Below are 13,931 nucleotides of genomic sequence, written 5' to 3' on the forward strand. Positions count from 1 at the left end.
AACAATAAATTTTTGTGTGGGGGAGGGATTTCTTAGGCTCTAGTGCTTAGGCTCTAGTATGGTAAATTTGGTTCAGAAATCATCTTTTTGAATCCCTCAGGTTTGGGCCTGATTATTCCTAGTTAATCCCAGGTACAGGATCTGATCAGTTCACTCTTGCTAAAGATTGTCTCCTGGCTGTTTGCTAATCTGATATGTGGTAATTACCTATAAATTCAGAAATTAACACTTTCCGGTGGAAACTACTCCTCGTATTGGATCTCCTGTTTGGTAAAATTAAAAGAAATATACAGCTTTCTTGAACTGTGGAAAAGGCTGAAATAGAACTTCCTTGACCCTAGGAAGGAGCTCTTAAAATTGAAATCTTGTATATGCTTATGTGACTTGCTAAAGTTTTATATTGAAATTAGTGGGAGTTGTTTATGGTTACTGGGATTCTAATGCCAACCTCACTGTCACCTTAGTTCATTCTTTAAAAATTAAGTTTCTAGAACTGGCAGGAAAACCTAGATAAGATGAAAGTTTCCCCCTGCCAGAAATTATCTTGAAACCTTGATCATTTATGAAAATGTAGTCTGAAAGTGCTGAAATGTCCCAGAGGGTTTTGGGAATAAAGGGACTCTTTTGTTCTACAAAATCCCCTCTGTCACACTCCTTTTGAGTTCCCTAGAATATTCTCCTACGGGACTCTCCGAAGAAAAGAAGAAAAAATATGTATATACATATACATACACACATGCACATACATGTTCCCTGCGCCCCACCCCCCAAATCTGATGAGTACTAAATTTGATCTTCAGAGGTGAATTTTTTTTTCTTTACTATAAGGGAAGGCAATTTCACCCATTAAAGAATGTTCAGTCCTAAAATGAATGGAAGCCAGTCTAAAAATTTTGCCTCTAGTAATTCTAAAAGCCAAAGCAAAAAACTGCTTTGCAATTTGAAGCTTCAAAGCCAGTTATCTGGTGCTCGTGAATGGCCTAGAATAGATATTAACAATTCTTGAACTTAAATTTTGTTTTAAGTCAAAGGTTTTAGAAAAATGGGAAATCTTTCCAGATTGGATGATTATGGTCTTATGTGAATAACTTGGTAGAATTTAGTAGCCTATGTAAATTAGAAGCAAGGTCACCTTGAAATTAAGATCGAAATTAAAGAACTTAGAATACAGCATCCATTGACAAGCTCTTAAGTAAGAAACCAAATGAGAAGCATTTTACTTGGGAAAATGAGCAATTGTCCCTAAATCTTGAAGTTCAATCTTGAACAGGGAAAAAGAAAAGTTTTTGCAATAAATTTCAATTATAAGAAACTAGTTCTGAAGTTGACTTCAGATACGATCGGGTAATAAAGATTTGAGAGATCGAGAAAGTAGAGGGGGAAAAGGTGTGGTGTACAATCCATGTAGCGAGGGATGCAGCTCAGAGGGGTCCATGGGAAGATGGGAAAGAAAGGCAAAGGTGCTTGGAAACCCATTCGCACTTAGTCAGTGTGTATGTGAAACTCAGTTAGAGGGCCCTAGGAAGCAGGAAGGGCAGGAAGATCCAGCTGGTGATCTTTACCCAAGTTGGGACAACAGAAGGTATTCATTCATCTTTACCAGCTATCACAATATCTGGTATAGACCAAGAGGAAAGCTGAGGAATTAGTGGAGTTTTGCAGAAAGTTTAAAAGAGCTTTAGATTCCTGCAGGAAGGCAGGAAGGGAATGATTTACAGGCCTGCTGTGTGTCTGTCAGCTTCATTTGGACAAGTGCTTGTTTTTCCCTCAAATGGCTAAAGTTAGTTGCAAAATTCTTCATGATTCTGAAGCTTTTTTCCCACTATTTAAAAAAATTCTTCTATTTCATTTTGTCTGATTACATGTAAAAACAATTTTAAGCATTCATTTTTAAAAATTTTGAGTTCCCAATTCTCTCCCTTCCTCATCTCCCTCCTTCTTGAGAAAGCAAGCAATTGATATACATTATACATGTGCGTATTTAGGGTTAGTATAAAACAGATTTCCATATTAGCCATGTTGTGAAAGTAAACAGAAACAAAATAAAAATAAAGTAAAATGAAACCTGCTTCAACCTGCATTCAGACTCTGTCAGTTCTTTCTCTGGAGGTGGATAAAATTTTTCATAGGAAATCCTTTAGAATTGTCTTTTTTCACTAATTTTGATATTCTTTTTTGATGTAGAAAAATAGATGGAATCATGCAGCAATACTGCAAATTTGGATTCATACTGGGCTTGAGGACGCGTTATTTACGGCCTGCTTGATCTGCTCTCTGACTGCTGCCACTCGTAATCAGAAGAGGAAAACCTTTCTCCAGGTGTGCTTCTGTTCCCACATCTGTAACACAGGAATAGTGACAGCACCTAGCTCAAGGGATCAGATGAGATAATATTTGTAAAGTCTCTATCACAGGGCCTGGCACATAGTAGGCACCAGATAAATGCTTATTCCCCTCCCTTTCCCTGCTGATCACCGAAAGGAACTAGTAGAGAATGCTAAAAACTGGTCAATGAATTACATTATTTTATGTAGCTTCTCAAGAGATGCATTCAACTGGATCAACATTATTTGACTGGTAATAAATTCTGTTTTATGTCACATGTTTTAGATCCATGATTCATTATAAAAATTCACTTAATGTTATGTTTTATGAGTTTCTTCATTTGTCCAATAGACACTTATTAAGTGCCTACTATGTGCCAGGCCTTGTGCTAAACACTGGGGATACAGAAGAGAGTCCTTGCCCTCAAGGAGCTTCCAATCTAATGGAAGAAACAACATGCAAACAAATATATACAAAGCAAGGGCAAGACAGAATAAAGAGGGAATGATTAACAGAGTGGGGGAAGTTAGGGAAGGTGGTATTTTTTGGGACTCAGAGGAGGCTGGGGAGGTCAGTAGTTGGAGCAGAGGAGAGACAGCATTCCAGGCCCAGGGAATGGTCAGAGGGAAGGCCCAGAGCCCAGAGATGGAGGGGCTGGAACAGCCGGGAAGCCAGCTCCCTGGCTGGATGGAAGAGGACATGGTGAAGAGTGAGGTGTGAGTAGACTGGGAAGGGAGGAGGGGTGGGGCATGAAGGGCACTGAATGTCAAACAGAGCATTTTGTATTGGATCCTGGAGGCATTGAGAACCTTGCCTCATATTTTACAGATAAAATTGAGGTCATTTGCTCATGAGCTCCCTCTTCTCCCCTCTTCCTCATTTCCTTTCACTCAGGTGCCTTCTGCCCCTATCTCCTTCTTCATCCCTGTTTCACATGAAGATGTGGCTTTACTCCTTACCAAGGCTTTCTACTTGTTCAAGTGATCCCATTCTATCCTGGCTCCTCCAACAATCATCCCCACTCCCTCACTTTTCTTCACCATCTCCCTTGGTCCTGGCTCCTTCCCTACCACCTGTAAACATGCCCATGTCTCCTCATCCATAAAAAAAAACCCCTCACTTGACCCTTCCACCCCCACAAACTGTGTCTCATACCTCTTCTGCCCATTTTAGCTTCAAAAGGCTATAGACAATAGGTGCCTCCACACTCTCTCTTCTTAACCCCTCACAGTTTGGCTTCTGACCTTATCATGCCACCAGAATTGTTCTCTCCAAAGTTACTAATGATTTCTCAGTTGCCAAATCCAATGGCCTTTTCCTAGTCCTCACCTTTGACATCTCTGTGGCCTTTGACACTGTTGATCACTCCCTCCTCCTTGATAGGCTCCTCTCTAGGTTTCTCTCCCAGTTCTCCTCCTTCCTCTCTGACCATTCCTTCTCTGTCTCCTTTGCTGGATCCTCCTCCAGAGCATATCCCTAACCATAGGTTCTGACCTAAGCCTTCTGTTCTCCTCATTTTGGATCTTGTTTTTCTGTATTTGATTTTATACCGTAACAATATTCTGTCAAACCTAAAGCCTCTTCTCTGAGGTTTGAATGGAAAAGCTTGTGTGGTCTAAAGTTTTATCCTCTCCCTCTCTGAAGAGAGATACCAAGGATACAATTGCTGCTAGTTAAAGAAAATCTCTCTTCTCAATACTCTGCTAAAACATTGTCCCAGCATTCCCTGCAAGGTTGACCTTGTCCCTTCTTTAACAATTAAGGTGGTCTTATCGAATTCCCCAGTCGCCAGTAAGTCTGCCCTTATAGGGGACCTCAGAGAGTAGGTAGGACCCATAAATTTAAAAAGACATTCCTTAGAAATAATGAGAGGCGGTCCTCATGGCACGCAGAGACTATGCCTGCCTCCTTTGATACAACCAATAATAATCTTTTATATCTGTGACAAATGTATTGCACCCACCCTCAATTTGGGGTCCTTTGACAATTTGAGGGGTCAAGAGATCTGCCCCTACTAATAAAGGATAACCTTGCTTGGAGAAACCTGCCTCTATCTACCTTTTTGTTCAATTTCAAATGAAACACGTGTTCCATGGATTTAATGACTATTTCTCTGCTGGTGATTCTTACCTCTACCTATCCAGCCCCTAACTCTCTGGGGACCTTCAATCTTGCATGTCCAACTGCCTTTCGGATATCTTGAACTGGAGGTCCAGTAGACATCTTAAACTCAATATGTCCAAAATTGACCTCATTATCTTTCCCCCTAACACTGTGCCCTCCTCCCTCACTCTCTTACCCCCCCCCCCCCCATTTTCAAGCTGTTGCCTAGGCCTGTCAATTTAACCTTACAACATCTCTTGAATACACCCCCACCATAGTGAAGGTCATCATCTCCTCACACCTGGACTAATGGTCTACTGGGGTCTGCCACCTCGTCTCTGCCCACTCCAGTCCGTCCTCTACTCAGCCACCAAAGTCATCTTCCTAAAGTGCAGGTCTGACCATGTCACCTCCTTCCTCAGTAAACTCCAGTGGCTCCCTTTTGCCTCCAGGATCCAATACAAAATGCTCTGTTTGACATTCAAAGCCCTTCATAGCCTGCCCCATCCCCCCTTTTCCAGTTTTCTTATGCCTTACTCCCCTCTATTTTTCCATCCAGTGACACCAGCCTCCACCTCTCAGCTCTGAGTATTTTCTCTGGCTGGCTGTCCCCCATGTCTTGAATGCTCTTCCTCCTCATCCCTGCCTCTTGCTACTCTGACTTCCTTTGCTTCCTAGCTAAAATCCTACTTCTACAGGAAGTCTTCCCTGGTCCATCTCAATTCTAGTGCCTTCCCTCTGTTATCCTATTTGTCATGTCTATAGCTAGTTTGTACCTATTTGTTTGCACTAGATTGTAAACTACTTGAGGGCAGGGACTATCTTATGCCTCTTTTTGTATTCCCAGGATTCAGCAAAGTGCCTGGCACTTAGTAGGTGTTCAATAAATGTTTATAGATTGATTCTTTAGGTAGAAGTGCTGTTGAATTGTGGGATGATACCTACTTTATAACGTAATTATTTACAAATGCATCTTTAGGAGGTTAGATCCTTTTTGATTTCAATGATATGATTTTTTAAGTTAAGGTAGAGTGTCCTTCTGGTTAAAGATTGCATTATGTATTTAAAATAGGTATTCTCTGGTTTGTCAAAATTAACTTTGTATCTTGGAAAGTCATTGTCATCGAGAAGCTTTGTGAGACTATGCAGGAATTTTTTATTCCTTTTTCTCCATTATTATTTAAGCCCCTTTAATTGGAAGGAAAGTCACATAGTTGGCTGAGATTTTCACAAGACTCCCAATTATTTTGATCTAGATAAAAAAAAAACATATGGGGGTAAAAGAATTTATGCTCCTACCTGGTGACTGTAAATCCCAGACTGGTCCTTCATTAGTGATTTTTTGATAAACTAGATATGATGTGATTGTCTTCTTCAGCATAATCTTTGTCATGTAAATCTTCACTTTCTCCTGTCAGTGGTTATAAATGCCTTTTTTTGTGGCAGTTATAATCCAAAAACTGTATTCTTTTCTTTGTCTTTCTGATGCAATCAGAAACTGTATAAACTAAGAAATCTTTGTTCCTGATCAAGAGATATTTTGGAGTTCTGGACCTATGCTGAAGCATATAAAACAAGCATTGATTTTACCTCCTAGCTCTCTGCTTGTTGAAAAGCATGATTGGCAGCAGGTCAAGGAACCGTTGGCTATTCCCATAACAAAACAAAGTGGACACCCATCCATTGGAGAATAACTACCGAAATGGTGGTCCGTGAATTGGCATGGAGTGTTACTCTGCTGTAAGAAATGATAAAGGCAGGGGCAGCTAGGTGGCAGCACTAGGTAGAGCACTGGCCCTGAAGTCAGGAGGACCTGAGTTCAAGTGTGGTGGTCTCAGATACTTGACACACTTACTAGCTGTGTCACCTTGGGCAAGTCACTTAACCCCAGAAGATTTCCATGAACTGACAAAGAGGAAAGTGAGCTACAACAATGTAAGCAGAAAGAATTGTAGAACAAAGAAAAATGAAGATTCTCTGTAAAGAACAAGCGCATTTAGGGTTCCAGAGAGGAGACGTGAGGAAACCCCCGTACTGCACTCCTTTGCCGAGGTGGTGTCCAAAATGGATTTTGGGGAGACCCTGACTCCACTTTGTGCCATGTTTGCTGTTATATTTCTTTCTTTTTCTGGGTGACGCCGAATGTCTCCTTCCGTAACTCCCTTCCCCCAAACACTTTATGATTACAAAAGAGAATTCATTTGAATATTTCTAGGAACTCATCTCCTTCTCCAATCCAATAAATGTTAAGTAACTCATAAAGAATATACTGTTTGCTTTGGTCTGGTATAAATAGCTATGCTAATAGGTTAAGCATGCTTTTAATTTTCTTAATAAAAGTGACTTCTCCTGCCTACTGCCCTACCTGATCTTATCCAAAACTGCTTTGTTTGCTCTCTGGGTGTAATATACACAATACAAATGTGTTATATGCATATATAAAGTAACACATATATGTTTATACGTTATCTGTGGAATTGCGAGATCCATATATCCATCCCATACTGATGGATGTGTCACATGCTTCAGTGGATAAACCACAGTGTACCTGTCTGTCTGGATCTTGTGCTAATTCCTGAAGCGTCTAGCAAGGGCCCTGAAAATTCTCGCAACAGTGGATGTCCATACATGTATTGTGCAGTGTATATTCTTTTTTTTTTTAGACTTTTTTTCTACACTGATCAGATTTGCTGATTTTTCCTCTTTACAAAACATTATTTGCTATATGCGTTGGTTCTCTGAGAGTGGAAAGATACTAGTGATGAAGTTTGGGGTTGAGGAGTGCTCCACCGACATGCCAGGTCCTGCCCAATGAATTCAACTCAAGCCTTCTCAGTCAAGGAAAAACAACGTTTGTAACAAATTTGCCATATCGGGTTGTCTTAAAAAATCTCACCATTTGTGACACTTGTTTTCACAAGTGGACAAGATCAATCTGAGCTGAGCTAGATTGAATCTGAGCGCCTTCTTGGAGGCAAGAGACTTATATACAGAAAGATCGTGGGAGGGACTGAGGGGTGGTCTTGAGTAGTCTGGGATGACTAGAGGAGGGGTTTAGAGCCACTGGGGTGACTGGGGGTGGGGGAGGTCAGACTCCAGGGTGAGAAATAGCTGAAGGCAGGGGCAGCTGGGTGGCAAAGTGAGCACTGGCCCTGAAGACAGGAAGACACTTGACACACTTACTAGCTGTGTGACCTTGGCCAAGTCACTTAACCCCAATTGCCTTGCCTTCCCCCTGCAGATGACAGACAGTAAGAGAGCTGGGGGATGGATATCTTGATCAAGATCAAGTGTGGGAAACAGCCAGAAGGCAATAGAGGTAACCAGACAATGGAAGGCTAGGCTATTTGGGCCTTAAAAGCCAGATCAAGTGTGAAGATTTAGGGTGGAGTTCAAGGGGGTTCCCACAGTCTAAACCTCATCACTAGGACAAACTTTGGTGGTATTAACCCCCCCCCACCAAAGATAACAATATTTTTTAATGCAAGAGGTGTTTTGTAGGTAGAAATAATAAATTTGTGGATTAATGGCCAATGAGGCTGAGAGAGGGGGAAAGGCAGATAAGACTTAAGCGTGGGACCTTCACCCCTGCCACTTCCGAAAACGGCCCACAAGGGAGAGGGGGAGAGTGGGAAGTAATAAGTCCGAGATCTCCCATCAGACTGGGTGCCAAGCACTGTGCTAACAGGCTTCCTGCTTTCGAGGAGGTCACAGTCCTACGGGAGGGACTAGATGCAACCGACTATGTCAGTATAGGCAATGGGAGGCACTCTGAGGGGAGAGTGCACTAGCGGTGGGAGGCACCGGGAAAGGCCATGTGCAGGACGCCGGATTTGAGCTGAGATTGAAGGCAGGGAAGGGATGCCAGAACGCACCGTGCACGGTGCCTGACACATAGCAGGCGCTTAGCGAATGCTTGCTGTCCCGCAGACTGCCTGCGGGCGAGAGCATTCCAAGGCATGCGGCGGGGTGGGGCAAGGCCGCGCAAGTGCGCGAAACCGGAAAGTCAGAAGACGATTCTCCCGGATCTCAGGCGCCAGCAGAAGCAGTTGCTTCTCCAGGCCTTCTGCGCATGCTCCCAGCTCGGCAGCGCCCGCCCCTCCGGGAGCGCAGGGCCACGCGACCAAACGCGTGATCGAGCAAGGCGGGGAGCGCGCGGCCGGAAGTGACGCATTCCCCTTGCGGCTCACCCCCGGAAATCAGAAGCAGCCCTTTGCTGGCGCCGCTGGGTGAACCGGCTTGAGGGGCGAGCGGTCTGGGCTGGGGCGGGAGGGGGAGCTGCCAGAATGGCGACGGGCCCGCGGGGGGCTCAGGCAAAGGTCCTGCAGTACGAAGCCTTCGTCAGCGACGTCCTGCAGCGAGACCTAAGGTAAGTGCGAGGGGGCGTGGGGCCTGGCGGGGGCGTGGCGGGCCGAGGGCGTGGGGGGGCGGCCGCGGGCGGAGCCTAGACACCCCCTTCGCCCCCACTCCAGGCAGGTGCTGGCACAGCGAGATGAGGTGTACGGACAACTGGCCGCCTACCTACAGCTGAAGAACGTCCTGGAGCGGATCCAGGTGAGCGGGTTGGGGCGGGGCGCCTGGGAGCCTTTCCTTTGGGCCGGAAGCCTGGCCTGCCCTCTAAGCACCTCTCCCGCCCATCCCGCAGGAATCGGGGGATCAGAGGCTGCGCACACAGGTGGATTTAGGATGTAACTTCTACGTGAATGCGGAAGTGTGAGTGCCCCTCCCCCTCCCACCAGCTGGGCTTCTCAAGCTTCCGTTGTCATGGACCCCGGAGGAGTGTGGCAGCAAGCCTATGGGGCCCTGCCCCCCGCCCAATTGTTACGTTCATGGGATAGAATATATGAACTACAAAGGAGATCAGTTCCACTCCATTTCAGATAGGCGGGGGTGGGGTCGGGTTGTTTGTTTGAAGTTCACAGACTCTGCTTTAAAAACTCTTGCTCTATAAGGACCACCCCACCTCCTCATCCCAGAGCCCAGAGCCCATCCCAAATGCAGAGAAACCCCAGAGGGGCCACAAGGGCCATAGAGAGCCCCTCGAGAAATGCTTCTGTCTTCTAGGCCAGACCCTTCTCGGATATTTGTGGGACTCGGCCATGGCTTCTTCCTGGAATTGACATTGATGGAGGCCTTGAGGTTCATTGATCGGAAAAGCCGCCTGCTCACCTCGTAGGTTTCCGAGGGTTTGGGGGGAAACGGCTGGAGGGGGGAAGGGAGGGGAAAGGGACTCAGACAAGCTCTGGCCACCTTTTCCAGGCTCAGTGACAGTCTCACCCGAGATTCGGTTCGGATCAAGGCCCACATCCGACTGGTGCTAGAGGTCAGAAGGGGGGAAGGGCGGAAGGGATGTCTGGGTGAAAGCTTGATTTAGAGCTTTCGATCCTATGTACTCTCATCTCTCCCAGGGCCTTCGGGAACTGCAGGGGCTACAAGAGCTGCCAGACCATCATAACCATCCAGACCATCCAGGACACTGATTAGGATGTCAAGAACTTCCTTTACCTAATAAGACTGCTACAGAGGCTCCACCTCTTGTCACTTGGAATCAGAAATCCCTTAATAAAAACTGGGAATGAGGCTGGGGGGGTGGGGGGGGAGAGAGAGAGAGAGAGAGAGAAAAAAAAATCTTTGTTGCCATGGAGACGGCATTATCTTCCATCCCTACCATTATCTTCTCTGCCGTTGCGTTCGAGCCGGCCCCTTCCCCTCCTCCTCTGCTCTTTGGGGGTGGAAACTGCGTGAAGACATTTTTATTTCTGGGTTGGTTTCTGCGCAGGCGTACAACGCGTCTCTTCAGTGGCTTTAGATTTGCCACTCCAGTCGGTCCCGCCCCTTGGCGGCTGCTTGGTTGCTCTGACTCCTGGTTCCCGCCCCTTCGGCCTTACCTTACCACGTGATTGGTAACGTCACCCAGGCCCGGCTCTCCTATCCCGGTGGTGCTCTGGGCGCCTCTGGGCCGGCTCCGGGCTGCTCTGGGCCGGGGCAGGCTTAGGTCGGTCGTAGGGGGAGGGAGGGAGGGAGGGAGGTGGTGTAAGCCAGGCCGGGCCTGGATAAGAGGCTACAGAGTGGACAGGGGCCGGGGATCGGTGACAGCAGAAGGAGGAGCTAGGGGCGGGAGGGTGGCTGCTACCGGGCTGGGACTCCCCCATGGAGCCCCCGCTCCCCGGAGCTGCCATCGGGTTGCTCGCAGGTGAGGCAGGGACAGCCTGGGAACCGGGAGGGCATCTCCTGCAGGGGGAAAGGCGAGCCTTCTCTGTGGCTTTTTTTGTTGGGGGGGAGGTTGTGCGGGGAGGGAGACAAAGCTGGGCTGGAGGCCCCCAGCGCCCCTAGTAATCCGCGAACGGACCTATTTGTGGCCTTTCGTGCGATCCGTCGGCAGCATTGGCCCTAGCTGTGGCTTTTCTTCCCTAGGAGTTACAGGCAAACCTCCCTCTGTCCCTATTCCGTAGTTCCTCTGCATGGCTCCTGCCCCGGTAGCCCCGTATGCTAATAGGCCGCCCCAGACATCCTGTCCTTCATGTTGCCCTTTCTGCAGTAATGGTGCCATCCGCCCCGCCCCCTGTCGCAGTGATGGACCAGGTTATATAGTCCTGTGCTGCTGTAACTTCAACATTGAATGACTATCTTCCAAGTCTCCATTCTACTGTTATGGCTCTGTCTGTGACTTTGTGGGCCAAGCTGTCCACCCACAGTAGTAAGCCAAACTCATGACTGTACCTTCATTGGACTCCTCAAGTTAATTAATGGCTCCGTCTGTGGTACCTGCAATGAGGGGTCAAGCCCTGATTCTGTGCCCATCCTTCATATTCCCTCTACATGACATTTCACCCCCATAATCATACTCTGTCTTCTTCCCCCATGTCTTCATGCCCCACTTTGTCCCTTTGGAGTCATGGGATGGCCAGTGACCCACAGCTCCCCCTACACTTTGCCTCATTGTTGTGCTAGAGCCACCCAAAGTCCTCTCTCTTCCCACCTTCATGCTAACCAGCTGGCTGACTCATGACCTTGTGTCTGGAGTGATGGACCCATCTGTGACCCTGTGGCAGTTTCTGCTGCAGCTGTTGAAGGAGCAGAGTAATGGGCACCTAATAGCCTGGACATCTAGTGACGGGGAATTCAAGCTGGTAGACGCTGAGGAAGTGGCACGGCTCTGGGGGCTTCGAAAGAACAAGACCAACATGAACTACGACAAGCTGAGCAGGGCGCTTCGCTACTACTACGACAAGGTGTGCTTTCCCCGGCATGGACTGGATCAGGGGGTCCCCAGCTTACCCTGGGGAGGCCCACTCACTGGGAGAGGGGTTTTATGGGGTGCATGGGAGGAAGGAGTTGGGCCTACCCCTGAACACCCCTGCCCCCCCCCATTCCCACTTTTCCCAGAATATCATCCGTAAGGTGAGTGGGCAGAAGTTCGTCTACAAATTCGTGTCCTTCCCGGAGGGGCCAGGCCATGATGGGGAGGAGGGCCAGGTCCGGGCTGAAATTCCTCCAGAGCCCCTCCGGCCGCTGAAGGCCTCTCTAGGGAGCATTGGGTCCTCTGCCCCCACCCCTGTGCGCAGCAGCCGGAATGACTACATGCGTTCTGGGCTCTACTCCACCTTCACCATCCAGTCCCTGCAGCAGCTAAGCCCAGCCCGGCCACCCCGGCCAGTCCCGGAGCCACTTAGCCCAGCCAGCCTCGAGGCCCCAGAAGCCCGAACGCCGCTTCAGGTTAGCATGTGTGTGCTTGTGTATCTGTGTCTGGATCCCTACGGGTGGGCAGTGGTGGCCCTCTTAACTCTGTTACCAATGTGGGGGCGGGGAGAGGAGGATGACCCTCGGCCAGTCCTAAGCCTCCTCTCCTTCCCCGCCTCCAGGTCATCTTAATGGCCCCCGCCGAAGGCCTGGCGGAGGCTGGGGAGGCCGAGGCTTCCGCCGCAGCGGCATCTTTACTTCTTCCGTCCGAGACGAAGGGGGAGCGGCCTCTGGAGGAGAGGGCTGCTGTTGTCATGGAGTCTGGCGCGGAGGTCGCTGAGTCGCCGGGCCCCGCCCCCGCGCCCACCTCAGCAGCCGAGGCTCACCCCCCGGCCCCCTCCAAGGGTCGCAAGCCCCGCGATTTGGAGTTGCCGCTGGGCCCGAGCCCCGAGCCGGCCGCGGCTTCCGGCCTCGGCCCGGCCCTCACGCCCTCCCTGCTCCCCTCCCACGCCCTGGTAAGCCGGCGCTGCGGTCGGGAGGTGGGCTTTGGGAGGCGGGGCCGCGGCGACGGGTCTGGGGGCGGGGGCGGGGCTTAAGCGGGCTCGCTCCAGTGTCCGTTGCCCTCCTCCCGTCCCCCGCAGACCCCGGTGCTTCTGACGCCCAGTGCGCTGCCCCCCAGCATCCACTTCTGGAGCACCCTGAGCCCCATCGCGCCCCGCAGCCCTGCCCGCCTCTCCTTCCAGGTGCGGCCCCTGGAGGGGCGTGTCAATCCTTGTCTCCTTGACTTCTCCCCACCCAGGTCCATGTGTGTCTGCCCCTCCCGGCTTCCTCTGGTGGGCTCTGGTCCGTCCGTCCGTCCGTCCGTCCGTCCGTCTGTCTGTCCGTCCGTCCGTCCGTCCGTCTGTGTCTGTCATCTGTCTTTCCTCATCTCCGGGCTCTCCCAGTCTTTACTCACTTTCTCTCCCTCGTCTTCTCATTCTCTCACACTCACTCTTTCTTTCACTCTCTCTCCTCTCTCTGTCTCTCTCTCTGTCTCTGTCTTTCTCTCCTCCCAGTTTCCGGCCAGCAGCAGCAGCAGCTCCCAGGCACATGTGTCTGTCCCCACACTCAGCATGGACGGCCTCTCCACCCCCGTGGTCCTCTCCCCAGGTCCCCAGAAGCCATGACTCTTTCTTTCCCAGGGACTTAAAAGACTGCTTTATTTCAAAGGAGAGTTGTGCGTCCCTGGATGGGCCAGGGAGGGTTGGAGGGGGTGGGAAGGGGATAAACGTTTATTAAGCATCTACTATGCTCCAGGCACTGTGCTAAGCCCTTTTACAAATATGATCACATTTGACCCTCCGAACCACCCCGAGAGGTAGGTGTGGTTTTTATCCCCAATTTACACAGATGAGGAAACCTGAGGCAGACAGGGTGAAGTGACTTACCCACGGTCACACCGTTAGGAAGTGCCTGAGGTCACATTTGAACTCTGGTCTTTCTGACCCCAGGCGCATTGCTCTTTGGGCTGTGGCGCCCCCTGGCTGCCTAACCCCACCTGCTCTGGAGCACAACTGGATTTCCTCCAGGGCCATTTTAGTGCCTGGAGGTAGAAGGTGGGAGAGGGGTGTTTCTTTATTTGCAGGTGCCCCAAGGCCCAAATTTGCTGAATGGAAAAGAGGAAGATCCCGCCCCAGCATCCCTTTCTTCGACCCCCACCCCAACCCCAGGGGCGAGCAGCTAGGAGCTGACTCTGCTTTTTCCTTTTATTCCCTTTTAAACCGCCTCACACATTGACAAAAAACCCAAGCCACACCAAGCTATGGGGGAACAACCAACCATAG

At 49.2% G+C, this 13,931-nt stretch overlaps 2 protein-coding genes across 7 annotated transcripts; both read left to right on the plus strand.

Annotated features, from left to right (window-relative positions):
- Positions 1-8,665: 8,665 nt before the first annotated feature.
- Positions 8,666-10,028, plus strand: UXT (ubiquitously expressed prefoldin like chaperone). Its single transcript, XM_036739843.1, has 6 exons — positions 8,666-8,797; positions 8,901-8,982; positions 9,074-9,141; positions 9,493-9,600; positions 9,688-9,751; positions 9,837-10,028. The coding sequence occupies exons 1-6, from the start codon at positions 8,715-8,717 to the stop codon at positions 9,906-9,908; spliced, it is 477 nt and encodes a 158-aa protein (XP_036595738.1). The 5' UTR covers positions 8,666-8,714; the 3' UTR covers positions 9,909-10,028.
- A 27-nt stretch (positions 10,029-10,055) lies between these two features.
- On the plus strand, positions 10,056-13,316 carry ELK1 (ETS transcription factor ELK1). 6 transcript variants are annotated; one of them, XM_036739839.1, is made up of 6 exons: positions 10,056-10,423; positions 11,423-11,660; positions 11,815-12,144; positions 12,291-12,623; positions 12,750-12,851; positions 13,164-13,316. In XM_036739839.1, exons 2-6 carry the CDS (start codon positions 11,454-11,456, stop codon positions 13,272-13,274), a joined length of 1,083 nt encoding a protein of 360 aa, XP_036595734.1. In that variant the 5' UTR covers positions 10,056-10,423; positions 11,423-11,453; the 3' UTR covers positions 13,275-13,316. The 6 variants fall into 6 exon arrangements, with proteins under 6 accessions (XP_036595734.1, XP_036595733.1, XP_036595736.1 ...); XM_036739838.1 differs by lacking the exon at positions 10,056-10,423 and adding an exon at positions 10,486-10,621; XM_036739841.1 differs by lacking the exon at positions 10,056-10,423 and having other exon boundaries at positions 10,734-11,660; positions 11,815-11,829; positions 12,046-12,144.
- Positions 13,317-13,931: the final 615 nt, after the last annotated feature.

The sequence above is a fragment of the Trichosurus vulpecula genome, chromosome X (assembly GCF_011100635.1).
Source record: "Trichosurus vulpecula isolate mTriVul1 chromosome X, mTriVul1.pri, whole genome shotgun sequence".
NCBI lineage: Eukaryota > Metazoa > Chordata > Mammalia > Diprotodontia > Phalangeridae > Trichosurus > Trichosurus vulpecula.

Bases quoted from the DNA above. Each gene is read 5' to 3' on its own strand.
- UXT (XM_036739843.1), top strand. From the start codon at position 8,715: ATGGCGACGGGCCCGCGGGGGGCTCAGGCAAAGGTCCTGCAGTACGAA. The intron at 9,601-9,687 runs GTAGGTTTCCGA...CACCTTTTCCAG, and splicing joins AAAAGCCGCCTGCTCACCTC to GCTCAGTGACAGTCTCACCC. The intron at 9,752-9,836 runs GTCAGAAGGGGG...CATCTCTCCCAG, and splicing joins ACATCCGACTGGTGCTAGAG to GGCCTTCGGGAACTGCAGGG.
- ELK1 (XM_036739837.1), top strand. From the start codon at position 11,412: ATGCTAACCAGCTGGCTGACTCATGACCTTGTGTCTGGAGTGATGGAC. The intron at 11,661-11,814 runs GTGTGCTTTCCC...CACTTTTCCCAG, and splicing joins TTCGCTACTACTACGACAAG to AATATCATCCGTAAGGTGAG. The intron at 12,145-12,290 runs GTTAGCATGTGT...CCCCGCCTCCAG, and splicing joins AAGCCCGAACGCCGCTTCAG to GTCATCTTAATGGCCCCCGC.